Source organism: Mycteria americana, chromosome 9, assembly GCF_035582795.1.
Source record: "Mycteria americana isolate JAX WOST 10 ecotype Jacksonville Zoo and Gardens chromosome 9, USCA_MyAme_1.0, whole genome shotgun sequence".
Classification (NCBI taxonomy): Eukaryota; Metazoa; Chordata; class Aves; order Ciconiiformes; family Ciconiidae; genus Mycteria; species Mycteria americana.
Window position 1 is genome coordinate 4504921 of NC_134373.1, and position 27501 is coordinate 4532421.

Sequence of the window (27501 nt, forward strand, 5' to 3'; positions counted from 1 at the left end):
GATTTACTGTTACACCAGATTTTGAAATGCATCACAACAAACAACCCATAATCAGTCTGAGCTTGGTGAAGGGAATATTTTACCTTTTGTCACAGGAATCTGAATAGCACATCCAGACTCTAAATTTTGTAATGTGGCTTGCAAACCTGTAACCTAATTTTAAAAAGAGGAGAGAACAAGAAGAGGTAATATGAAAATGTTGCTTTTGAACTGCCTGTTCACAACACACAGCATTTATGCCTGCATATTTAAGTAATAAATTCCATCTATAATTTTTGAATTTTCCGATTATTGCCTCTAAGTTATAAACATTACTCCTAATTCAAGATTTTGGAAAGGCCCAGTGAAACAATGTGATAAAATACAAGCCATCCAGAATCTCTCAAAATACTTTTACAGCTCTATTAAAGCAACGCAGACATAGAATACTAGGACTCTTATTGCACCATCAACTTTTAACCACTGCTATCACTACATTGATCTTTAACTTAATGGCACAATATGACATATAACTTTGTCATGAGAAAATGCCACAAAATATGGCATCATGCATTACAAAAAAGCCATCGCTCCAGAACGCGTACAGTTCGTAACTTGATAGCTCTTACATACGTTCCTGAAATGTCATAACATTGGAACTATTCTATGTTTTGTACTCCTGATTCAGCATAACTTTATTTGGAGAGCAACCTTGCTTTTCCTATAGGACATTTTCTTTTACTTATTGAAATTTCAAACGTATAATCCTCAGTCTTTTAAAAGTAAGCTCTCAGGTGACCTGAAAAAAATTGCAGGCAGAGGAAAGGAGGAAATGAGAGATGAGGACTATTAGAAGAAAGTGCAAGCATGGTAAATTCCTTTCATGTTACCTACATATAATTGATGCTACTGCTGAAATACAACGCATTCTGGGAACTTTTTCTTTTTTTTCCTCCTCTTTTTTGAACAAACAACTTATTGGTTAAACACATGCAAGATAATTTTCTGTTCTTCATCCATCCTATCTGTGCTTATAGTACTTCCTGCTAAAGGGGCAGAATATCATGTATACCAAGCTATACATCAGATAAGATTATAGGAGTAAAATACTACTCTATTATTCCACCCACAAGACAGAAGAGCTGTCTCTGATATCTTAATGTATTTTTTCCTAAACTAGTAGGTCTTTCGGGGATACATTTAGGAAAAAATAAAATAATAAATAGTACTAAAGAAAGTTAAAATAAGAGATTTCTAAAGGCATAGATGGAAGCATATGAATCTGTAGGAATATCACACCTTACCTCAAGCTGTCGACACTGAAAGTACAACAGGGTCTGCACATTGCTGACTCACATAGAGCAGCACTGAGCAAGTACAGACTGAGAACTACTACTTTGTGGCACTACACTTCACATCCTTCCAGTATTAACATTTCACCAAATAACATGAAACTCACCAAAATATTCTGCTTCAAACTATTGCATAAGTGATATGTATTTACCAAATACCTATGTATTTACCAAAGTAAAACCCAAAAGCATTCCTTACAGCTCTGTAAGTGGTGTTCACCATAATTTTACCTGCCCAATTGCTCTGTCTCTCTCCAAACTAGTTAACATTTTCTGTCTCAGTGCAGTCTGGTATTTTTCAGTCAACTGCTTCAGCACTGGTTCATATGATGCATAATGTGCCTTCAGCCTGTGAACAAGAAGAGGATAAATGATTCCTCAAAGATGAGTCAAATCAGAGATTTATGCCTGTGTAACTTTTTTCCCCTCCCCAAATAAAAGAATAAAAGTGCCAAAAGGTCACAGAGGAGACAGCAAAGGTATTTAGTATGTAGCCACCTAATTGGAATACCACAAGAAAAAACAAAAACAAGTCAGATCAACAGATCTGACTTCATATTTTGGTTAGTCATATCTTTTAAAACAATCCATCCCGTTTTGACCTGTTCTTAATCTTTCATACACCTATTGCACATTAATTTTTGTTAATTTCTGTTTTCTTGCAGATAGATGATATTTCATTGGAGGAAAGTATTACAGCTATTACCCGACTACCAACTAAGATCCTAATCTAGACAAAACAGTTGTACTATTATTACTATTCCTTTCTTCACTGCACATTACATTTAGAATACTTAACCACTTTAATTCTTCAGACCAGCTAAAAGTCAGATACATAATCTCTCAAGAGAAACCCAGGACACTAAGCTTCAAAACCACTGCATTTCCTAAAAAGCTGACACACAGAGGGTAAGTCAGTGACTAGTACTCTCTTGTGTTAGTATGTATGGATTTCAAGGTTAAAGATGTAGAACGTGTAGTTGCTATTACATGCATTTATTGGTAACAATACTGACAAGCCAAATTTCTGTGGCTTGTTTGGAGCTGCAGATGTTAGCCACTCCCCAATGTTATCTTAAAACAAGCACTGGCATAAACATGTCCAAATAAGAGATTCTAAAGTCAACTCTTTCACCTGGCCCAGTGACCTTCAGATGGACAATATAAAAGTTCTACTCGTGGAGGGAAAGAAGCACAACAGTTAATAGAAAACTTACAGAATTCCAGAATGACAAAATCACAGAATTAAATATTATAAAACAAACTATTATAACTCAGTACCAACAGACTAGTTTGGGCTTATTTGCAACCAAAGCAACATAGCAAATTTCATATAGGAAGTTCAACATGTAAAACGACAGAAAATACCAGCTATGGGAGTCATGAATGGAAAGGTTCTGAACTCAGTGTGATACCAATTACACTTAAAATGGACAAAGGATCTAAACCCAGAAATCACTACATATTTATGGAAAAAGATCTGGGTAAAAGAAAATCTCATTTATGTTTTCAACTATTAGAAATCCAGTGTATTTATTAATGTCACATCACACCACAGAAAATATACAAAAAGTCATTAGAAATTGTTTAAGAGACATGGCAGAATGGTCAGACGGAACTGCTATTTACCAGGACACTAACTAAATGCAGCTAGCTTTACTTTAGCACTTCAAATTCCACAATGTTATCTCATTACCAGGCAACAATTGAAGATGTTATCTTTAATGTTACCTGTATAGTAATTAAAATAATTTTTTTACCTTTTAATGTCACAAATAAGCCTGTTTTTCTCCTGGACCACTCGCTTATGATGCATTCGATGGAAGTCACATTGTTTCTGCATTTCTAGGAAAGCCTCTTTTGCTTTGCTATATGTAAACAGTACATGCAAGAGAGAAGTATTAGTCTCCTCCTATTAATTGCTTGTCAGTGTGTGTTGAAAATACACAGAATTAATTTTCAGATATGCACAGGCCTACTGTATCCAAGCTGGAAACTTTTGGTAGCATGCCCTGTGGTGGAGAACATGTACTTTTGAGGTCGTCTTGCTGCCAGCTGATGTACAAAACCATGGGTACTCTCCACATTCCCTCAGTTCCTTTAGATAGAACCCATAAGGATTCTGGCATTATAAATCTCAGAGTTGAAGTCTACCTTACTTTTAAGTACAAGGGGTCTTGTGGAGGTACATATTCAAATTACAGGTGATTAGAAAACAATACTCTTGCTGTGGGTTTAAAATTCTACATGAAAATGTATTGCAATACTGATTTTCTAACATCTGCATTGTGTCTGGAGCCCTACATAATGGTACATGCTAGAAGGACACACACAGAAGGAGAACTGTATCGTTGCCTTGCAAATACATGCATTTAGAGAGCTTCTGGAAAAAAATGTGCTAGAAAAGTTCTAGGCTCTATTCAATCATGTTTGCAGCCAGTCCCCAAGTGTCCCCTGTATGTGACAGCAGGAAGGAAAAAAATCCATTTCAAAATAAATTGCAAACATACTGATAACCTGTTATTCTCTAAGCACATTCTACACATGGCCATGGGACACCCCGAGATACTCTGCTCCATAAACATAAGAGAAAACACTCTGTATATATTCCGTACTTTTTCTCTTTGCCTTTACTGATATAGGTTTGGCAGGAAAGATTAGCAGAATAATTGTTTAATTGCAAAGGAAGCTTGAAATTACCTTGCACAGAAATTAGGTATTTGCTAATAAAGCAATAAAAGGTTTGCTCTTTGCAAAAATAAAGCTCATTTCCTCTCCAACAGGAGTTGAAGAGTTAGGATAACCGCTATGACAGTGGAGTATGCCAAAATCACAGGTCCAGGAAGACCCATAACTGCCAGTACATTATATTTAATTGTACAAATAATTTATATTTACTATATATGCATTTCCTATATTTACTACCTATACAAACTACCATATTTCTATGTGTACATTTATATGTGAATTGTTGCTTGTAGCAGAAACAGTTAGAAAGACCTGAAGAAGAGCACAGTGAATTAATACCACTATATATCAGTCGAAGCTGAGAAAAAGCTGGCAGGGAAATGAAAACAGGCAGGGCTGCCCCTACAGTAACACTGAAAAGCTCACAAGAGCTGTGGGCATACACAGTTCTGTGTATGCATGTGCACAGATACCAGAAGTTGTGAAACAGAGTAACTTAGGACATTGGTATTGGGATACAAAGTACAGATTATGATTCTGCTCAAGCTCCTATGAACAGCAAAAGATTTCAGCAGTAAATGAAACGGTGGTCTTGGGATAGGTCTGTGAAACAACTCCATCGTGACACCAGTCACAAAATCCCACTTGCCATAAGATCTTGAACACAAAACTTGCCCCTTCAGAGCTAAGCAGATGGCTGCTGCTAAGAGTAAAAGATGTTGCTACAGCCATAGCAAAGCCAATACCCATTTGTTTTAGTTAAGACATATGTCAAAGACTGCAGGTCTCTCCATTTAAACTTTTCTCAAGCAAGTAGTTTGATAAAAATAGCAGAAGAGTGTAAGGTCCAATAAAACAAAGTAGGGATTTTCAAAGGTGAGTTACATGCCCTATTCCCACTGAATTTAGGTGGGACTTTACTCCCCAACATGCTATAAGTCGTAGTCCTAAAATTTTAATCAAAATAAAGACAGTTTTAGGAAACATATACTCTCATGCTTTTACTCTATCTAGGTTATATAGCATTTAGCAGCCAGAATGCCACGTGTACCACATAATTAAACAGATGCATTTAAATATGGCACACAATACAAAAAGTGTGCACTTTATTTTTTTCATTGTATAAGTGGAGAAATATGTGCAGGAATGGTTAGGTTTTGGCACAGAAATAGCAGATCAGCAGAGGATTTTATTGCTGGTGATAGCACTAACAGTAATAATAAATATGATTTCCAGGATTGCTTTATATTTTGACTGTTACTGTGGCAGTAAACTGGGTGTATATTTGTGAGCATGCTTCCAAAAATCAAGACAGAGATACGTGCAAATATTTAAAATTCCTAACTGATGTTTGTGAACAGAGTTACAAGCCTCAGACAAAGCCATACACAGCTTTCATTCCACCTACCTAATAAATTCCTAAATGTTTAAAGAACTTACAAATATCACAGTTAGCAGTCCCTGTGATTAACACAATCTTAAACCTGATGTACCATTATGTTGTCTACCTACATGTTCAAATACAAAGGCAATACAAAGGGTCTAGCCATAGGAAAACACCAAAATATATGGGATTCAAGCTGTTTTAAATCATCACATAGGCAGAGTCTAATATTGCTATGAAATTACAACCTATTATTCAACTCACGAGCAAATAGTACTATTAAATGCTTGAATGACACAAATCATCACTGAAGACAATGAATTAAACTTAACTAGTCTCCTGTAAGAGTTAACAATTTTCAGAGATGTTGTTTTCAAATTTTTCTTGCATATTGGAAAGAATATCTATGCTTCCTTTTGATAAATATTGCAGCAGATAACAACCCTTACCAATCAATCAGGGTTCAACTGTAGCCTTCAAGATAAAAGAAAGAGAAAGGGAGTACACTTAAGGTATACTTTAACTACTGTCGCGTGGCAAACCAACATAAAACTGACTGCTATCTGATTTCTATCATAACACAATGTCTGTTTTTAGAAATAATTTAAATAAAGATTAGTAGTGTATCTAAACTTTAAGGTAATAACTTTCACTAGCTTTGGAGTAAAATAATTATGCTGATATTTATTTCTTTTAATATATGCATTCAGGGATTTTGTTACATCTCAAGATGCCTTCAGACACTGGACAACCTATTAAAAATACATACTCGTATACAGGAAGTGAAGCTGATTGTGATTTTCTCTTTAAATAATGAAACAGCACAGTGAAATGTAACCAACAGCCTGCAATCTACTTTACTTGCCCACCTGCTTGCCAAGCAATCACATAAATCCTATATTAAAATACCCAAAATACAATTACAGTTAGCTTCTAGACACTGAAGCTCTTCCACCAATTGCTAAACAACATTAAAGCAGGAGATAATTGGTTTACAGTCATTTATCCTGGGCCCCCATACTGCCTAAGTCCCAAATAACATCCCTTTCCTGCAAGATGGCTGTCAAGAGTACCAAGCTGAGAAATACCAAATGTAATTAAAAGCTTTCTTCAAATACGCTTCACAACACTGTATCTCACAATGAAAGTTTTCTGACTAATCCACAGAGCAAAATATGAGACTTTATTTGCTCACAAATCCTTGGTTTCTAACCAGTCAAATCAGCATTTCTCCAGTGCTCTTGGGCATTCTGTTTTCAGTGTAAGCTGGTGAATTCTCTCTCTCAATACTTGAAAACTCAAGTTGTTCTCCAGGTAACGTTGGCTCCTGCTGGAATATTTGCTTTATCATAGCAAGGGTAAAGACTACAGTTATTGAATGTATGAACCAGAAAAAATGCTGTTAACAGTCACTACAGTGAGTGGATTTAGTAGAAAGTATTATGACCAGGGTTCATCCAAAAGACACAAAGGAACACTGTCACTCATGGTACATACAGCAGAAATGCTCAATCTCACCCATTATTCCAGAAACGGTACTCTTAATTCTTAAATTATTCAAAACAAGTGAAGTGAATTTCACAGAAGTGCTGAACTTTTAACATTACTATCAATGAAAACTTTGAAAGTTATTTGAAATATAAAGGTTGAAAAAATGAAGTAGTGACCGTGAGCACAAACCAAGTTTCACATCTACATATACCCCATTCTAATATTAGCAGAAAGCCTATGAAAATAAAGCTCTCCCTACAAGGGGAGAAAGGAGGATTAATTGTAATAGTGTTTTAACAAGATACCTGCAGAATAAGTGCAGCATTTAATAGTAAATGCCCATGAATGGAATTTACCCACTTCTAAATTGTGTCATATAGAACTCCCCTATATCTCACTGCCCTCTCTGGAATACCTAACAGTTGACATGACTCGGTTGTTTACCACCAGAGCATTGCTATTTTAGGTTTCATCAAACACTAGAACAGGAAAAAGCAGGGCACAGTTTCAGTTCATGGATTTATTTTTTTAGCACAGTTCACTTTCTTAAGAGAGTGTTGGGAGTTTTATTTAACAGATAGGAACCTAGCATATTGGCAATGTCTTTTCTCTCTCCTGCTTTCTTCCTGTTGCACATTATCATATTGTCTTTCAGACTTTTAACTAGGCGTCTGCTATAAAAAGTTTTCTGGCACCCCATAGACTATATAGGCATTCTTATGGGAAAAACCCAACTCATTCATGACCATGGTGAAATGGTTTTGAGCTTTATGTTTGCAACAGGCCCAGGACAAGTCCAATGGCATGGCCATGGCCTGGCCCTCTAACGATCATCTAGTCCAACTGCCTGACCAATTCAGGGCTGACCAAATGTTAAAGCATGTTAAGGGCATTGTCCAAATGCCTCAAACACCAACAGGCTTGGGGCATCAACCACCTCTCTAGGAAGCCTGTTCCAGTGTTTGACCACCCTCACGGTAAAGAAATGCTTCCTCATGTCCAGTCTAAACCTCCCCTGGTGCAGCTTTGAACCACTCCCACGTGTCCTAGCACTGGATACCACAGAGCACCTCCCTCTCCACATTCCCTCCTCAGGAAGCTGTAGAGAGCAATGAGGTCACCCCACAGCCTCCTTTGCTCCAAACTAGACAAATCCAAAGCCCTTTGTCGTGCCCCATAGGACATTCCTTCCAGCCCTTTCACCAGCTTCGTTGCCATGCTCTGGATGCATTCAAGGACTATCACGTCCTTCTTAAATTGTGGGGCCTAGAACTGCACACAGTGTTCAAGGTGAGGATGCGCCAACATTGAATACAGCAGGATGTCAAATCAAGGCATAATCTGCTCAGATTACGTTGTTATACCATGTTCTGCTTCATACAGGGGAAAAAATGAAAGGGGGGGGGGGGGGAAGGAAGGCCTGTTAAAATTACTACTGACAATAATAAATTTCAGAAGGATCAGATTTTGTCTTTCCTTCTTTTACTATGCATTACTGCTTCTTACTCTCCCACTCAGGGGGGAGACAATCCCTAACTATCTATTATCCAAAGAAGCTGCAGGTGAAAATAAAGGAATGTTTTCTATATGGCCCATCTCCCAATGCAACAGTATATTTAGACTGTACAATATTTGACTTCATTGTTAAACCTGTTTACATAACTATTAGACTATGGCAAATTAATTTATTAATTGAAAATGTAATAAATCATTATCATTGGAAAATAATTTGATTATAGTTATCAGCAGCAATTTTTACTTGAGTAGCTATTTTTCATATGAAGGAACAATCTAAATGAAAATTAGTAGCTTGAGCAATCTTGAGGAAAATCAAGGAGATGGAGTTAACTTTTTCACGGCTCCATATTTTAGAACTAAGCCCTGGCAAAATCGAAGTGAGTGCATTATTAGGTCTCAGGGCAAATTCTCAATGAACACACACATATGCAGACGTACCATTCTTCAGAAAAGGCTATGTCACATGTAGTTCATTATTGCATCTCTCCACTATATAGGCTAAATATTTTAACTCTCTTACAACCAAAGTACAACTGACTTGTAAAATCAGCTACTATAGTATACACACAAGTATAATCAATGATGGTAATTTACACTGACATACCACTTACCACTAGAGCCAGAGTGATAGATTTTTTGCAATTAAAAAAAATGAAGAATAAAAGTATAGTGATTTTTTTTTCCTATGTTGATGTTTTGTGGTAGCTGTAATTTATAGTACAGTATTTTAATACAAACGCACATAACCATTTATTTTCTAGTTCTACATATTATACTCTCATGATTCTTTGTAGTAATTTGTTGTGATTACTGGATACTGAAAATTATTTTCTATAGCCCAGTAAATACAAATAAAAGAAATTAAGATTTAGGTTTCTAATTGAGCTCAGAGAAAACTGAACTTTAATTATAAATGTCACCTAGAAGTAAATATGCACAGCCAGCATAACAAACAGGAACTTATTATTTCCATTAAGTACGTGGGTTTACTTTATCTGGCCATTTACTACTGTATATCAAAGTTTCATTAAGACCAAACAACATACTTTGCAGCAAGCTTATAGTTTTCCAAATCTTTCCTTAAACGCATATTCTCAGCCTTAAGTTGCTGGTTGCAGGTATACACAGTTGGAACCAATCCAATATCGTTGGCTGTGAACACACCTCTTTGTATGAGTTCGTACCTAGTAGAAAAGAAACAGAGATATTTTATTCCATGTTTCCTTTTTCTCACTTCACTGATGTCTCCCTTCTCACGCTAGCAGTTACCTAAACTAGAATCACAAAGATATTTATCATACCAAGGCATTTACCTTTTATGATCAATTGCAACAATTGTACTGTATAACACAGTACTTCAATTTAAACAATTGTTCTTTTCCTGCCTTTGTTCCAAATAGCTTAAATAAAAGACAGAAAAAATATTCTTGTTCAAATAACATTTGTACATACTCACAGTCCTTTTTATCTCATATGCTCAAATATATGCAAAATGTTGGGGGTTTTTTTTGAGGACTCAAATAAGATGACAAAGCTGCAGATAACCAGGATGAATGATTCTATGAGCTATCTTCAACATGGAATACAAAGCTCACCTAGGAAAATTTCTTCATTCCTTCCTGTTTACTTATGTTGCCTTATTTAATATTTACCAATATTTACCTATTTTACCAGCCCCCAAGAAAACATGATTCCGTGATGTAGAAGCCTGAAGGCTGCTTTAGTTAAATACTTGTACAGACTAACTTGCATTTTGAGAAGTAAAACAGAATCTGGGGCAGCATGTAATGCTATGTAGCAACCTAGGAATCTCTATAGCCCCTGCAATAAAGTCTACTCAGTCAGTTTTGTATCTTTTAGGACTATGCATCTTTTGGTAGTATGTCAATGAAAGCTGAGAATACTCTAACAGGCAGAAAAAAGGACATAGGCATTGACATTATTCATTTTAGGCTTAATTTAAAGGCATTTAATTACAGAGCAACTGAAAGTACCTAAGTATCTTCTGTACAAAAAAAAAAAGAGAGCAGTGATATTAGAAAGGATACAGAAAAGCTAAATTTGATTTAAAAAATGTGACTGTCACTGCACAAAATAAATGATTCTGCAGAATCATGCTTGTTCAAGGAATGATTATGAGCTATCAATATTTGTCAAAGTATTTCAAAAGACACCAAGATTCAAGTCTACATGTACAAGCGTAAGATGCTTCTGTGCAAGCAGACATCGCAGAGGTGATTCTACAATCCAGTACGTGCATGTACAAAGCATCTATTTCTTCATCTACTTCTGTCCTGGAAGACAGAAGAGCAAGACCTTCAGTTGGTATGAGCTCTTAGAGACCCACTGAAGACAAAGACATTGTGCACTACTGTAGCCATGACATCAGTTCAGCATAGGTTCAGTGGAGCTATAAATAATTTATATCAGATAAAGCCCCACAATCTTCTTCCCTGCCAATCTTGACTGAAGCTGGAAGATGTTCTGGGTGGGAACTCACTAGAGAGAGTAATATGAACATTATCTGCCTTTTCAGGTGAAAAATATATTGAATCTGTGCTTTTTTTTCCCCAAGTAATAAGGAAGTATGAGAAGAGCAGCAGTAATTAGAGATAAAAATTATACTCAATGTTATCTCCTGCACTTGGACACAAGCAGCAGATTTGAAACTTGAAGACAGTAAGCACAACATTCCTAGATCAATAAAACTTGCTGCAGAAACAAAAAGCATTTGTAGAATAGAGGATTCTTACTTGACAAGCAACTTTTACTTAACATTCTCCAAAAAAAAAAAAAAGAATGTTAGAAACTCTTGTGTCACAATAACTTCCTGCAGTCAGCTACTTATCTGCATTCTCGAATGCTCATCCCTATGAATTAAGCTGTCACTCACATTGACGACCAGTAGGTGAAGGGTTTTTGGAAAGTTAAACTGAACATGTCCAAAGCAAAACTCATTTATCATCACTTCATTTTCTTAAGCAAATTATAGTAACAACAGGCTTTAAAACTAATAAAGAAGCTTAGTCTCCCCCCCCGCCCCAAATAAACATTGACTGATGAGCAGGTACAATTCGTATTGGAAATATTGCAAATAAGGGCACTTCTCATTGCAGATGATCACAACTCTACATACGCCTTTATTTGCCAGAAAAATTTCTCCACTGAATGCCCTAACTGCACCTCATGAAAACCATCAAACTTCTGCACAAAGACACATCAGACATGGATAATTGATGTACTTAGCCTCCAGCAGAGCTAAGAACTCTGAAAGACAATTTTGATGAAATACAATTAATACCAATAAATCCACTATGCCCTTGTCTAAGAACACTGCTAAAAATGAAGGCTTTTGTGCAGGTAGCAGAAGTGGAACAGAAAACCACACAACAAAATTGCATTGTGAAATCTCATTATCTTTCATCAACCTAGTCCTGTAAAACTTATAGAACTCCTACATATCTAGCTGCCTGCCAAATAGCTATTGTTCTCATTTCTTTACATTACACAAGGGAAGCATGGTGCAAATTAAATTGGTTAACTTCCATGCACACACAGGTATTTTTCTAAGCTTTTCAGAACAATTGAGTTGTTATTCTTGAATCACTATTTAAAATTAATGAAGAATCTGGAAACCTAAGGAACATATGGTCAACTATGATTTTACGATCAAAGCCCAGTGCAGACTGACTAAAAATAATACATTATTACTATACACATTACATTGAATTCAAGTTTCTAAGAGTTCTAAATGCATCAGGTTGCAGAGAGGCCCTGCAATTAACTGATATGTAGCTCAGGATAATCCTTTACCAGGGATAACTCACCTAGAGATGCATTCAGGGATTAAAATTTCAGCTTTTAGCTTTTACAAGAACTTCTTACTGAAAATTATCATTCCAACTGATAACCTCTTAAACAGTTTCAACAGAAGGCTAAGAAAGAAATGAGCACAGAAAAATAAAGCACCTTTTTGCCCTAGTGTACTCCTCCAATCTATTATGGCATATAAGCAGAAAATTTATATTCTCATGTTATGCTTGTTATACAGGCAAGGAAGTAGGTACATCCATAGGGCTTTTTACAAGTCAAACTTGAGGTTACTCCACTTGTGTTCTGAGCCAGTTCTAATCCAAAAACTGGATCTGTTTTATGGTGATGCCGTCCTGGAACCAATAACCCTCGTTTCCCTCAGGATTTATGAACTCAGAGCACAACATACATTAATGTGACCATATGATTTCCAGGCCAAAGAGGCAACAGAGCAGAGGAAACTTAGGTCTGCCTGAAATAAGCAGATTGCTTCCTCTGCCTTCAGGGAGTTGTGACATGGAGGATCACAACCTATACCCATTTTCTTCATTCTGCAAAAAGGAATTTTTTTGTAACGTGTCTACCGTTATGCTCGGAGAAGACATAGTAGCTTTGTTGCATGTGCTCCGTTATGCACAATGCAGACAATCTTTGCAAGGCATACACAAAACAGACATAGCTTTTAACCTCGTTTGGCCACATAAGTTTATTCATAATTTTAACCACATCAAACAGAAAAGAATTTTCAAATCATGTTTCTGTAATTAGTCTGCAGCTCTCCTTTTACTCACAAGCTGAAACACTGCCAGGTCTCTAGGAACACTTAGTCAGAGATTACCAGCCCAATGAGTGTACTAACTAATCACGGTGATAGCTCCGTGCATATGTGTGAACAGCAAATGATGCATCTGCTCATCAGACCAGCAACATGCTGCCAGCAGCAGCGAGCTCTTTGGGATTAGGAGGTATAGACTGTCAGATGCATGAATTTACAGTTGATCAGCCCTTGCACTTCAGCCCTTGCACTTCATACTCCGAAGCTGTCAATCCAGTATCTTTAATAAGCAACAAAAGCACTATAAAGTCTTGTATATCAAAGGAATAGAAAATTTAATGGTAAATTAGATATTCTAAAAATAATTTAAGTCTAATTTTAAGTTCCTTAAAGTATAACTGGAAGAAAAAAGTGTATGTGCAAAAAAACTACATAAGTAAAAAAAAAAATCACTACAAGTATGGTAAAATTATTCATTACATCATAAAAAAAGAGCAGGTTTGGCTTAAAATAAAACATAATCAAATCATGACATTTTATACAGCTGGATAGAATAACAGAATGTTTTCTCAAACTCTGAAATAAACACAGATAATTTGGTCCAATTTAAGTGACCTTTAGATCTCAGACAGACAATTATTTCAAAGCAAGCCCTTTGATAAATTTTCTCTACGTTAATTAATTTCTCATTTTAAATTCCATTAGTACTTGATCACCACAGCATGAGAGCGAGTGTGTCGTCCCAATACATAATGAGGAACCTGAGTACACTAATCTGCTCTCACTTTCATTAATATTGTAAATTATCTATTTCAAACCAACATGAAACATTTTGAAATAAGGTATTAATGCAGAAAAAGTCTCAATACAGTAAGCTTAGATCCTGACATGCTAAGCTCATTTGTAATGCTACTGAAATTAAAAATATTACTTACAGAGAAAAAAATATATGCATAGCTAAGGATTTACAAGATAAGGCCTACTAAGACCTTCTCTTGCTCTGTTAAAAAGCAATTTGAATTTTGCCATTGATATAAATTCAGACTTTAAGTGCTTCAAAGAAAGCTGTAGTTTCATAAAAAGGTCACTATTTATATCTGTCTAGTATTAATTATCTTTTTCCATGAAAACTGTTAAACTTCTTCAAACTTAATGCTATTCATATCAGTTCTTTTGTTGAAAAAGAATACAGAACTATAGTGCTCCTTCTCTAAGGAATCATTTAAGTCACATTGTTACGCTATCAAAAACCAGATTATTAATTCCAAAGGCAATGCCCGATCGGCAAGCTCTACTGTAATAAGACCACAGCCTTGCAAACAACAGCAATGATTTCCTCCTTAGAGGATATTTCTAAGAAAATCTAAAAGCTTCAAGGCTTTTGTAGGCAAAAATGTTTCTAACTTTTCTAATTTACTAATTTTCAAATCAAACAATTTCAAAAGACCTTATTAACAAATCTCTGAACTTCTGATGTTTAAAGACTGACTACAAGATAAGTCAGGGAGGTGTTTCCACTTCACAGAATCTCTCCAGTGTAAATTGCAGATTCAAAGCAAGCTTGTAACTGAAAGTATTTCAATAGAACTTTATGACAAGCACAATCTTTTGCTCCAAAATAATTCAGCTCTCCTCTCAAGCTTTGCAGCACTCCTAGCACATCATTCTTAATCGGTATTAAAAACAGTATACAACCTGTGGGATTCCATATGTGAAGAGAGTGGTGGAGGAAGTGAGTATTTAGACAAAGCTGCATTTTTAAACTTCTGCAAGAAGTATGGACAAAATCTCTGTAATCTATAAAAGCTAGGGAAAAGAAGATAGCAACAGCTCAAGAGTTTGCTATTCTGGTTACTATAGGAATTAAATTTTAAAAAGAAAAAAGCAAATTAATCAACCATATTATTTTGACTGATGTACCAAAATTACCACATATCAAAAATTGTGATTGTTCTACTTCAAAATACAAGGTATCTATGATGAATGTCCAAAAATACCCAAACAAGTACGGTGAAAATATTATACCATACTACAAAACATTCAGTTTTTAAGCAGGCACCCAGGTTCTGGAAAGCAAGAAAATAACAAAGCCACATGATTTCTCAGCACTGCTGAAATGAAATGCTGGTCATTTTGCATTGGACTCATTTGATCCAATGACGACTTGTGCACTGCAGCTGGTTTCTAGTTTTCGTTGGTAGTCAGTGGAGCACAAAATATACTTGAAAAAAATATAATTGAATTCATTTCATCTTAAAGTAGATGGCTTAAACAACTCATCTGAGCTGCATCCTGAAAATGAGTATTTCTCTTCACTGGTCACAAAAGAGGCCTCAGGTGACCACTTTAGGCTTGTAAATGTCTAGAGTTAGGTGAAATACACACAGTCCTTCAAAGATACCTGTTTAGGAGATCCCAGGAGTCAGCTTTCTTGAAAGCCTGTCCTTAAAACAATAGTTTGCATCCTCATTCTCAACATTAATATATTTATTTGGTAGAACACTATGTATTTAAGAATCACTTGTACTCAGAATTCTGAGTTTTCTGGAAATATATCCTGAAATACTGGAAATATTTGAATCCTAGCATCTACTTCCTACTTCTCAAAGTAACATGGTCACTTAAAATATTTTACCATTCAGTTTGGAAGCAGTCAAGGGTTCTGGACATTCCCAATCTGACCAGGAAATTGCAGAAGAAGTCATCCATCGCTTCAGGTATTTCAGACACTGATTTCTCGGAAGTCAGAACTGATTGCAAAGCCTGAAATTAAAATTTGATAACGGTTATTAAACCTACAAGAGAAATGTGATTATCATACCTTCTATTTCTGAAGTCATCGACCTACTGGAGTACAGCTGAGTGTTTCCCTTGTCTTTATTGATCAGATTTGTAATCACTGATCCTTCTAATGTCAAGGTCTGTGAAAGGTTATAGAGAAATAACTCAAAAATCACCTGATTTAAGCAAGTATTCTGAACCCGACATAATCTGATATGGACTTGAAACCATTTAAACTGATGGATGATCTTCTGTCACTGACCAGAGAGAAAACATGAGTTCTCATACCCCTGCACCCTTCAGCAACCTTCAAAACTACTGATGAGAAAAATCAGTACTTCATCTAATAAAAAAAATGCAGAAGTCCAAGGTGATAGTAAAATGGCTTATATTCTTTTTGTAATGATGCATGCAATGGAGAGACTGAAAGAACTGCATCGCCATCATTAGACCTCTTCGGAAGTCTCACAAAGATCAGTTCTCCCTTTTCTTCTCAACATCCATATGCAGACACTGAACGAAGCTGCCAGACAACATTGCTACGAGTATTAGCAGAACGCAGATGGTGTGCCGAGGCTTCATATACAGCTCCTCCAGTGCCATCAAGATAGACAGCTATTCAGGTAAGATCAGCTCATGGGTCAAGAGCAGTTGCCAAAAGCAGAATCAAAACAAAACAGAGCAATCCTACTACGGAGGAAAAAAAAAAAACCCTTCACAGCTTTCTGTTGCAATGCAAACTTCTTACCTTCACCCAACCCCATTCAGCCCACTCAGTGCATAGCTTGATATTAAGTTCTCCTAGATGCAAGGAGACATGAAAAAAGTAAACTATGACCCAGTCTGAGACTACCTCCCCAGAAAATGCATTTAAAGATAGCCAGATGAGAGAGACTGCCCGACTCGGCAGCCAAAGAGACGGCCTTAATTCATTCAGGCTTCAAATGGATTACAGCAACTTGACATACCTAAACGTGAAGCTCTCAGCATTTGGGAATTTCACATGCGCACAATGCTACAATGGACTTGCTCAACAACGCAGGCTACTAAGACAAGACACTACACATACCTGTCCTCCTGGTGAGAGGATGACAGAACAAACCTGGGCTTGACAACTAGCACTTAATGTGCTCCTGAAAGAAACTCAGATTCTATGATAGTGTGAGCTACGTATTATTAAAAAAAAAAAAAAAAACCCACAAAAACAAAAAACCCACAAACAAACCACAAACCAACCACCACTGTAGAGAAGAGAAGCAAAGCAGAAACAGCTTCCATACATGCCTACCTTGTTTTTTTCAATGCTAGCAAAACTGAAAAAACTTCCAGTGAGATATTCATCAAGACATGCCAAAGGCTGTGACTGCAAATTATTTCCTCCATCCATTTAAAAAAAGAATCTATAGGCCAGGGATTTTTGATAACTCCATCCATTTATGGCTTTATTCATGTCCTTAGTGGGAGCTCTATCAACATGGCTACGTAAATTACCTGGAGATAAAGGCATTTCTCTTGATAAAATAAAAACACGCAGCATTCCCTACACTGGAAAATCTCATAGCCATTTTGTAGCATACAGAAAATGTTGTGTTTAATCCAAGCAACCTATCCAATATAAGCAAAATTGTACATGTACGATCAAGGCCATGTAACACTGTATTATGAATAATACAATAGGCCAAGTGCAATGTAGTATTTAGCGTATTTTCATTACTAGAGATACAGTACAGACAGGTCTATTTTCTAATTGTGGTAATACAAGAGCCAAAGAGAGTACATCTGCAGACATGCAGCTGCATCCCTTTTCTTGCTTCTTTTCTTTCTTTATTCTAAATGACGCAAATGTCTAATATTGTTGCTTGTAGTTTCCCAAACACATCTATCAAGCCAGTCTTTGGAAGAAATGACACAGCTTGATTCCCTTAATAAATGGAAATATGATAGGAATTAGTTTCATCTGTGCAGAAAAGAATTTATTAGCTAGATAGTAGCACTGAGAATCACTTCAGGATCCAAAGCTCAATCAGGCAACAGTATACAGAAAAATGAATGCAGTCTAACAGGCACAGTGCTGGAACAGGGCCTCAGGAAATCAGAACTAAATTCCTAGCTCTTCTGCAGACTTTGAGAGTGATATTAGGCTAACCACTTTCTTTAACTTAATCTTAACCTTGGATGACTACCCACAGAAGGACATAACAGTAAGTTTTTGTATATATTTACCTATTTAGAAATGAGGAAAATACAATCTACTAACTCGTGGTGCAAACAGACACCCTATAGTAGCTGTATAGACAAACACACCTTATTAAAGGATTCTGAGCATTAAGTCAAAATAAACAAACTAAATAATTGCTTTGGTAAATATTTCTTGGGGTTTTTTTTTTTTCATTAAAATCTTCAAAACATTTTGAATGTAAGGATTGCAAGTATGATCACTAAAATAAATTGCTAAGACCTTAACCTTAAGGATTTCCACAATACTCGCCAGAATTTCTGTCCAATGAAGAAAGATGAACACGAAATAAATTAATAATTTCCATGGAACACAAAATAAGACATTGTTGCAAAACTTATTAAACTAAAAAAGAATAGAAAAGGGGAATTCAAGGATTTTTTTTAACAGGTTCAAACAAATTAAACTTCAAACCTACATAAAATATAAGGTTAGTGAAGGACAATGTAACTTCAGATTATCATTTGGGATATTAAGAAAATAAAGACCTTGGAATGGAATTGTAATAGCTGTAACTCCTGAAGAAAGTATTTCAGCCAGCTTTCTTTTGTGTGGATTGTTTAGCCTGGAGAAAAGGAGGCTGAGGGGAGACCTCATCACTCTCTACCACTACCTGAAAGGAGGGTGTAGAGAGGTGGGGTCGGTCTCTTCTCCCAGGTAACAAGTGATAGGACAAGAGGAAATGGCCTCAAGTTGCACCAGGGGAGGTTTAGACTGGATATTAGGAAATTTTTCTTCACTGAAAGGGTGATCAAGCATTAGCACAGGCTGCCCAGGGAAGTGGTTGAGTCCCCATCCCTGGAGGTATTTAAAGGACGTTTGGATGAGGTGCTTAGAGACATGGTGTAGTGGTGGGCTTGGTGGTGTTAGGTTTACAGTTGGACTCAATGATCTTAAAGGTCTTTTCCAACCTATACGATTCTGTGATTCTGTGTGTGGTTTTCCAGAAGTTCTGTATCCTTCTCCTAGGGTCCCTTATCAACTGAAGATACTCTTTCAAATGCAAAATATTCTATTGCTTGTGTTTAAAAATAGTTCATATTACTTTACAATGTCTCAAAACAAGGACAACAGAAAAAAGAAATCATGAGTTGCAACTGAAAAGGACAAATGATGACTAGAACAGGAATAGTAGGCAGAATCACTGCCATCCAAAGCATGTGCTGCCCAGCACAGTTGTATTTTGAATCAGCTGCTATTTCACCTGCAGACCAGGGGAAAGTGATACTTAGAGATTAGAGCTCTATCACCCTCATTTCCCTGTTGGGATCCAAAGGAAAACATGAACTGTAACTGGTGAGGGAGCCTCACCAAACTCCTTCAAGACCAGTAATTTCACAGCACCTATGCAGAGATCCAGAAGGAAAGAAAACATGTCTCAAAATCTCCCCTGTAGAAATATAGTTTTAATTCCCATACACCAATTTTACTTAAACCAAAAAAAAAAAAGCACTGAATAGCACCATCTCTCATTTGCTTATGTTTGCTCTTCTTCATTTAGTAATTAGTGCTAATTACTTTGGAAGAAAGTTTGAAAATAAGGATTTTTTAGATTTTCCTGTTTATACTTGACCTTTTTACAGAGCGCAAAAGAAACTGTAGTTACTATAAATATCCATAGTTTCTAAATTGAGTATCTGCATTTGGCAAATTGCTTAAATATTTAGATGCTCACTTGATCTGCGCCTTCTCTATATAGTTTCTTTTCTTAACCAAAAGATTTGCATCTAATATTGAAATGCAATCTTTAATACGGTATTAGGTATACAAGTTACTATTAACAGCAAATATACATAATCACTTAAAAATGTTTATCACGGAGTAGCTGTTCCAGGACATGGTTATTACCTATGGTAGCCAAGATTAGAAGCTAATAATTGAAAAAGTGTACCAATTATTTATCACATGAAGACAGCCTTCTACTGTGCTCCTCAGCTCAGAGTCTGGATATTGATTCAATATGAATTCACAGGAAACAGTGCTTCTAACTTGGGTCACCAAACACATTCACTGCAGCACTTGTTTTTTTCCAGTGAATTACCATCAAACAGTCTAACTACTGAGCCTCACAAAACATACAGTGAATCGTTATGAAAGCTGTCAAGGAGCTAGCAAGTGTATTAAAACATTTTTCTATGCATGTCTTTCTGTCTAAAGGCTGGAAATATTATTTCACTTTCAAAATTATGGAAAAAATGAAACCTCCAAATAATGAGTCAAGAAGCAAGAAAACAGACATCTATTAGCAAAAGCACAAAATCAAAGAGAATTTGAGTTTAAGCACACATGTTCTTCTTTTGTTTTAAGGAAAGGTAACACTTTCTTCAGTTTGATTAAATAGGATAGATATCAGCATATTGTTTCCTACCACTCAGAGTTCAACAAATCAACAAAGAGGTAAAAGATGATGTAAACATAGCACTGTCAAAAGATCAACAGATTGAAAATATTCTTCCTTGTTTCACTTTTTATTTGAATGTCAACTCACACAGTAAGACAGACATAACTTCAGTTATCCCTAAAGAACACTAAGAATTTCCACTACTTGGTTAACATTAAGCATGGTCAGTCCTTAAAAATTCTACCTTCTTTCCCTTAATTTTCAGGCATATTCAGTTTCAAAACACGTAAGACTCCGGTATTGTCAGTTTTCATTCAAAGTTTGATCTAAAATACAAAACTGATCTGTTGATATGCACTAGTGCAGAAGAAAACGCACATTTTTCCTCCATTTTGATGTTAAGAATCATTCAGATAAAATTATCTTTTCATTATTAATCATTTGCTTTTGCAAAACAAAGACTATGACAATAGCTTACTGATGAGGCTATAAGATAGTGGTGATATTAGAAACACAGGAGGGAAAAGCACTTTTCCATTAGATTGTTATAAGCAAGTAAATTCAGGTAAATCATATTTTGGAAAATGCAATATAACAATCCCATTGTGTAACTCTGAACTATTACATGACTGTTTTGAAAACAAACTGTAAATGTAAGAAGTTTCAAAAACTGTGTGAAATGATTGATAATTTCATTAATATTTTGATTTAACATAGTTTAACAGCCCATTCTTTATTTTCAATACATGAATAATCTTCTTTAGCAAAGTATTTGAGTACAAGCTTCTGTGGGTCTTAAGCATATGCAGTTTCTTTCCTGTGTCAGGGATCACACTCTCACTCAATCTACTCAGATAAAGAAACAAACCCTAAAGTGCTGATACAATGTAATAACATTGATACATTTTAAATAAAGTATCTATATTTGTTACATGTATTTGCAACATCAGGTTGTTTACGGAACATAAAATGAACAAAAGTTAAAAGAAGATAAAATTCAGGAAATATAAGTTGCTTTTCACACTGTGGCACATGTTTACCCCTAGAAACTTCTAAAAAAGAAAAAACAATCTTTTCCACATAAATATTTCATAATTACAATAAATTATGATGTATAAATTTTAAGTCACTAATGCCAACTGAATTACAGACAGAGTCTCAGAATGTTTAGGAAGTTCTTACTAAAATTTGGGCATCTTCAGCCTGCTCTTGAATAGTCTGCAAAGCCTTTGACAGATCCTCATCATCTTCCTGAAGACTAAATTCATCATCTGCTGGAACCTAAATGAAATGATTTAAAGTTAGGTATCAACATATTTTATACATCTTGCTTTCAGAGTACAACCGTTTCCACTCCCAGTACAACTACTGAAAATAATCTCATTCTTTTTAAAAATAATATTTTTCCATATTTAAATAGAATTTATATTACTGAAATATTCATTATAAATAAGCTGAAACATCTAAATAGAAATACCCGTATCTTTAAAAAAGTGCTTAACATTCAAAAGAAAGTAAAACATAACAAATCAACTGACACTAAAATTTCTCTTGAAAAATAAAGATATGCCTAGCATCATCACACTTTATAAAAGGAGATTCATGTCATTTCTCCTAGGATGCTTTTGTGACTGGTGAAGTAAAACAAAAGAATGAAACATGAATACTCCACCACATATATCAGAAGATTATCAATTTAGTAAATTACCTCTTCATACTGATAATCATCTTTAGAGTCATCTGTTATGGTAAATTCTGCAGATTTTGTTAAGTCTGAAACAGCCGATGCATGTGATGAGTTCCAACTTTAAAAAAATTTATCATAAAACAACCATCTATAAACCTTCGCCCTTGTGCTTTTTGACACAAGACTTTACACTTTCAAGGCTTCTTTCAGCCTTTAGGTGAACAGGTCCAGCTCCAGTGGAAACAATGTGCACAAAGACAGAATTTAGATTCAAAGTTTTTATAGCAGGTTTTAACACCATTAAAATTTGCCTCATCAGATCTGTCCAAGTTAGAAGTCAAGCAGTGTTCGGAGTTAAACTGTAGCTAAATTCTGCTCTCACACAATCATCAGTTTTCATAGGGCTCTACTGCACTGAGACTTCCACAGACTTTATGCTTCTAAGCATAACTAACTTCATGCTCTCAGAGAATGGCCTTTTTTATCGAATTCAGATGTACAAGTTCAAACTGGAACATCCGAGATCAAACACTGAATACTAGAGGACCATTTACTGCAGCTGATACAAGTGCCTTAATAATTACAACACAGCTAAATAAAAAGATAAGGAACTTACAAAATGTAAAAATTCGTTTGGACATTATCTACAGTTCCTTCAAATGCTTTAGAGTCAAACTTTTCATTAAAAATAACTACAAATGGTGTTAAAATGAAACCCAAATAAACATTTTTTCATCCACTAGCCTCACAGCCCATGAAAGTATAACGAAAATGTTTTTAGCAAGATGCTCTGTTGACAGTTTCCCTAGGAAATCAGTTAGCCTACAAATGACCCATGTAAATAAACCAGAAATTAACTTCTGAAGAAAAGCTGGCAGTTCAGTACTTCACACACAAATTTAAATGGTAACTTCTATATACAGGCGGGGGGGGATACATGATTTTCCAGCTTTGCATCAAGTTTCCCAAATCTGAACTATTCTCCTAAAAACCAGGCCTTTTGTTACAGTTCTCACAGTACAGGCCTTTTTGTTACAGTTCTTCACAGTATATGTAGAAGTATCACCTGCATTCCAGACCCCAGCATCACAGCCTGAACAAAACTGTCAGTTAAATTGTAACCATCTAGAAGGCTAACAGCTGAAGATCATGTCCCCAAAAAGAATAACCACCATTTGTTTCACAGAGATGTGAGATTTGAAATAAAAGTTGGAGAGATGTCATTTTCCCTTCTAAACTAAAAAAAACTAAATAGGGAAGTCATTGAGTGAATAAAGGCATAATTTTCAGTAATCAAGTCAAAGCACATCTGTGTACCTCCAAGTGCCCAATTACACTACATGCTTACTATAAAAATTATGTGTATAAATAGGAAACCAGCCTGAACGATTCTTAAGAATCTCCTATCTAGGCTTAGTACGTGAAAGCAAATGCCTGTAATACATGTGCCCCCAAATTTACTTCCTGAATTACTGCATCACAGACTGCAGATGTGGAACACAGGACTTGTGTTCAAGTCAACACCTCTCTGCATCTCAAATTTCGCTCTCTGCAAAAGCTTCATTTTCTAACCTGACAGATTCTGGAATGTTTAATTCTAAGACCTGGACTATGTAGAAACTCATCTCCAAAAAATGTTTACTATGCTCTTTCGTAAGGGGGGGACAAAAGGAAAGAACCCCCAAACTATTAGATTTAACAGGCCTAAGTCTGTTCTCTATCACACCAGAAGAAATCTGGATTAACTCTCCTGACTTTAACAGGAGAGCAAAGAAATTGTGTGGTTCAACAAATGCACCTTTTCTCAGCATGGCTCTCCAGGACCAGATGTGGGTCCACCAAGGTAAGCAAAAAGAACAGAGATGACAGTAGTCATCTGTGTTGAGTCAATGTGTCTCGTGTTGAGACACAACTTTCAAGAGCTGACCCAAGAGACTTGAGATAGCGAGCAGGGACTCGGGCATCAGGCCACCTTTCCACTGTCTGCCTGCTCCCCAGTACAACAGCAATGTTTCGGTCTTCACATCAGTGTTTGAACACATCCTAATGAAACAACTAATTCCTGGACTTCGTTCCTTCCACTCAGAGGGAGAAAAGTTCACCTGAACTGCTGATTACATAAGAAAAGGGAACAGCAGCAAGGCACGAGCACAAAGCAGGAGGAATATGTTTCCTTTATCGTCTGAAAAAGCAGAAGGATGCTTGCAGCAGGCAAGTCAAGATAAAAGACACAGTAATATTGACTGACTAGTTAGGTTAATGTTCTAAAAAGCCCCTCTTTTTAATTAGATTAAGATATCCTAGCACTAGCTAGCTGACTACACATTTTCTCTTTAAAGAATGAGACTTTAAAGAGTGTGGTCATGTTTGTAGAGTATGAATACTTGGGCACATTTTTTTGTATGAAGCAGGGGACAATTTCCGTATACAGGTAGTAATTCTATGTACAAACTAAATACCTGCATACTTCTCTGGAACCCCAAAGCTTCTTCTTTACTTTATAGCACAGTATTTATCAACTTAAAATTAATTTAAATAAAGTACATTTAAATAAAATACTGTACCCAGCGATTTTTCACACCGTGTTTAGTGATTTGATCAGAGACTATTTTTTCTAAAGCTATCTTTTGTATGGGCTATAAATGATCCTTCCCCCCATCTTGACTATTTCTTTCTGCATTTATCAAATCTTTCAATGCAGATAGAAGTGTCACTGCAGCATACCCTTGATGAGTAAAACACTTTCAAACACTGGGGGTTTTTTCCTGAATTTTCTACTGACCTGACCATCCTTGCGACCCATTATGGTCTAAACTAACACATGATTGCAAACACTGTGCGCAGACTAAAACATTACTTTAAAAATCCTGATTATTTTTTCCTCTTTTTTCCAAAAATCATAGCCAGGTGCAAATAAAAGAGAAGAATTTGGTTTTAAAACTGTTGCTTTTTTCCAACAAACACTGTATCAATTATTTTAACGTGTACTGATGCAGTGCTTTAAGCACACCACACTGAAAACAGCTGTGCAGTTTCAAGGAGGTAGAAACTGAGGCACAAACTCACCAAGACCAATCTTCCACTTTTTTTTATTGCTTTTATATTGGCTTACATCTTAATTCTAGCAAGGCAGGAAAAACTAAGGTACTGGTAGGGCCTAACACTTAAGCTCTGATTATGTAGCCTCTAAAACAAAGCTTGCAAGATCTTCTTGATTTGGCAACTCACAGCTACAAAACAGAACAGATAGAGCTAGTCTGACCTAGTGACAAAACTAGAATTTGGGTCGTCTGACCAAAAACTACACATTTAAAAGCCATAAACTCCTAACATAATTTGCCACAACTCAATTGTGAGAAGAACTGAAACGGATTTTTCTCCTCTAGAAGCCACAGCAAATAAAATTATGGCTAGGTTATTGTATCATAATCTTTCTATCTTGGTAACACACAGTACTAAACAAAAACACAACTATCTAGCCAGTTATTGTGTGTGGCAGGCATTGGGAAATTAAAGGAGCACCTTTTACAACAGCAGATTGGGACTGTGAGTCTTAGTGACACATCTTGTCACTCCTCCCTAGATATCTTGCACTGGCTGATCAACAACTAAAACAAATGGCAACAAGAGACTTTCAGTTCAGAACTTTAACCCTTGTTTAGACTGCCCCATCAGCAGGGGAGGATAAAATTACCCTGCTTTTCCCAAGGGTCACTCAGGGACTCTTAACAGCCAAGAAAACAACACGTTGAAGTGAGCAAGATCCTACCGTCTCTACAAGACGACCCCGCATATTAGCCCTTTTTAGCCTGCAAGGGCAATAACTCACAAAAAGCAGCAACAAGGTGTTGGGGGTTTGGGGCTTCCCCCCCCCTTACTCTGTGAAATAATTTGCCAACCCGCGGGTCTCCTGCTGGGACGGTCCTGCCCCGGCTGCCCTCGCCCTGCCCGGCCCCCCCAAGCTACCGCCGAGGCAGGCCCAGGGTCCCCCGGCCTGAGGAGGACAAGCACACACGGAGGACGGCAGGAGCGCTGAGGGGACGGGCCCGCCCGCGCCGCTCGCCCCCTGAGGCGGGGAACTGGCGGGACCCCGGGGCGCCCCGCACCCCCCAAGCGCCCGCCTCAGACGAGAAGGAGGAGGAGGAGGAGAATACTCCGGCGGAGGAAGGATACTCTGCAGGCAAAAGGACGCCTCAGAGCCCGCCGCCTCCTCCATGGCCGCTGCCTCCCCGCCGTCGCGTCGGGCCGTTGCCGGGGGCGGCCTCTCGCGAGAAGAGGCGCCCGCGCCCGTCCCAGGGCGAGCAGCGGCCGCGGGGCGGGGCGAGGCGGGAACAGACCCGCAGCGGCGATTTAATTTCATTTACTTCAGCGTTACTCACGCTTCGCTTTCTTACGCCCGGAGGTCGCACCGGGGGCTCTTTAAGTGGAGGCGAAGCTTCTCACGCACGGTACTAGCGGGGGAGCGGCCCCGGCGCCGGCGGGGACCGTGAGGAGACTTGCTGGAGGGTGAGGAGAGTTCTGGAGGTTTCCAGGGTGGTCGCTGGCGGAGCCGGGGCGGGCCGCGGTGTCCCCTCAGGGTCCGCCCCGCTGGCTTCTGCGGCCTTTCTGACTGGGATATACTGCATTTGCCTAAATGGCAGGAAAACAACAGGAGAAGGGAGGGAAAAAGTGCTTCAATCTCATAAGAAGGGACTAATTTCTTCTTTAGAGGAAACATTTTTGTAGCTGAAACAGGTGTTTGTTGGATCACCTGAGCTCAGTCCTGTATGCCTGATCACTTAAATTAAGTTCCTGCAGTATGTTCTAGTTTTAATTAAGAGCAGGAGTTTTCCCAAGCAAAAGTTTGGGAAAGAAGCACACCATATCCTTTACATTTGTGGAGAACACATGTTATGGCTCTTAGGAGTTTGAGATGAGGTTGCAGGATTCAACAGAAAAATTTGTTTCTTTTTTTATTTTAAAATAAGCTTAGAGGTCCCAGTCCTAAATTTCCATTGAGTTAATGGGCTTTGCATGCAGTAGGAATTCAGAATCAGTGCTTGAATTCATATGAAGTAACTGAAATAAATGCCCAAACTCTCTGGAAAAAAAAAAAATCAAAAAAAGAAGTGCTAATAGCTGGTCTGAAAGGACAGGCACCAATTTTGCTTGCAAGCTTTAAAAAAAAAAAATTAACAACTGAAATACAGTCTGAAGATCAGAGGAGATGGAAGTGGGTGAAATTGAATTATATAATTCAGTTCAGTCTTCAGCCTGAAAAAAAACCAAGATGCAATCCTGCAAGAGGGCCTGTTACCTGTGAAACTATTTTAGCATTTTCTTTCCAGAGATTATCACACAGGATTGCCATTCCTCTCCCATTGCAGACACATTCTTGAGAAACAATGAGTGCTTTGGCACTGTCAAAGTCTCCAAGCTGTAATAAAAGAACAGTGTTTTGGCACAAGATCATTACA

General features: G+C 37.1%; 1 protein-coding gene across 3 annotated transcripts in view; it reads right to left on the minus strand.

The window, feature by feature from the left end:
• Positions 1–26294, minus strand: part of SPAG16 (sperm associated antigen 16) — a 423563-nt gene extending 397269 nt beyond the window's left edge. For all 3 annotated transcript variants that reach the window (XM_075512046.1, XM_075512045.1, XM_075512047.1), the window contains exons 1-8: positions 26219–26294; positions 22067–22113; positions 21541–21639; positions 15636–15763; positions 9459–9596; positions 3092–3199; positions 1563–1680; positions 84–153 (exon numbers count right to left, since the gene is read on the minus strand). In XM_075512046.1, coding sequence (XP_075368161.1) covers positions 84–153; positions 1563–1680; positions 3092–3199; positions 9459–9596; positions 15636–15763; positions 21541–21639; positions 22067–22113; positions 26219–26261 — 751 coding nt within the window. In that variant the 5' untranslated portion in view covers positions 26262–26294. The remainder of the gene's footprint in view (positions 1–83; positions 154–1562; positions 1681–3091; positions 3200–9458; positions 9597–15635; positions 15764–21540; positions 21640–22066; positions 22114–26218) is intronic.
• Positions 26295–27501: the final 1207 nt, after the last annotated feature.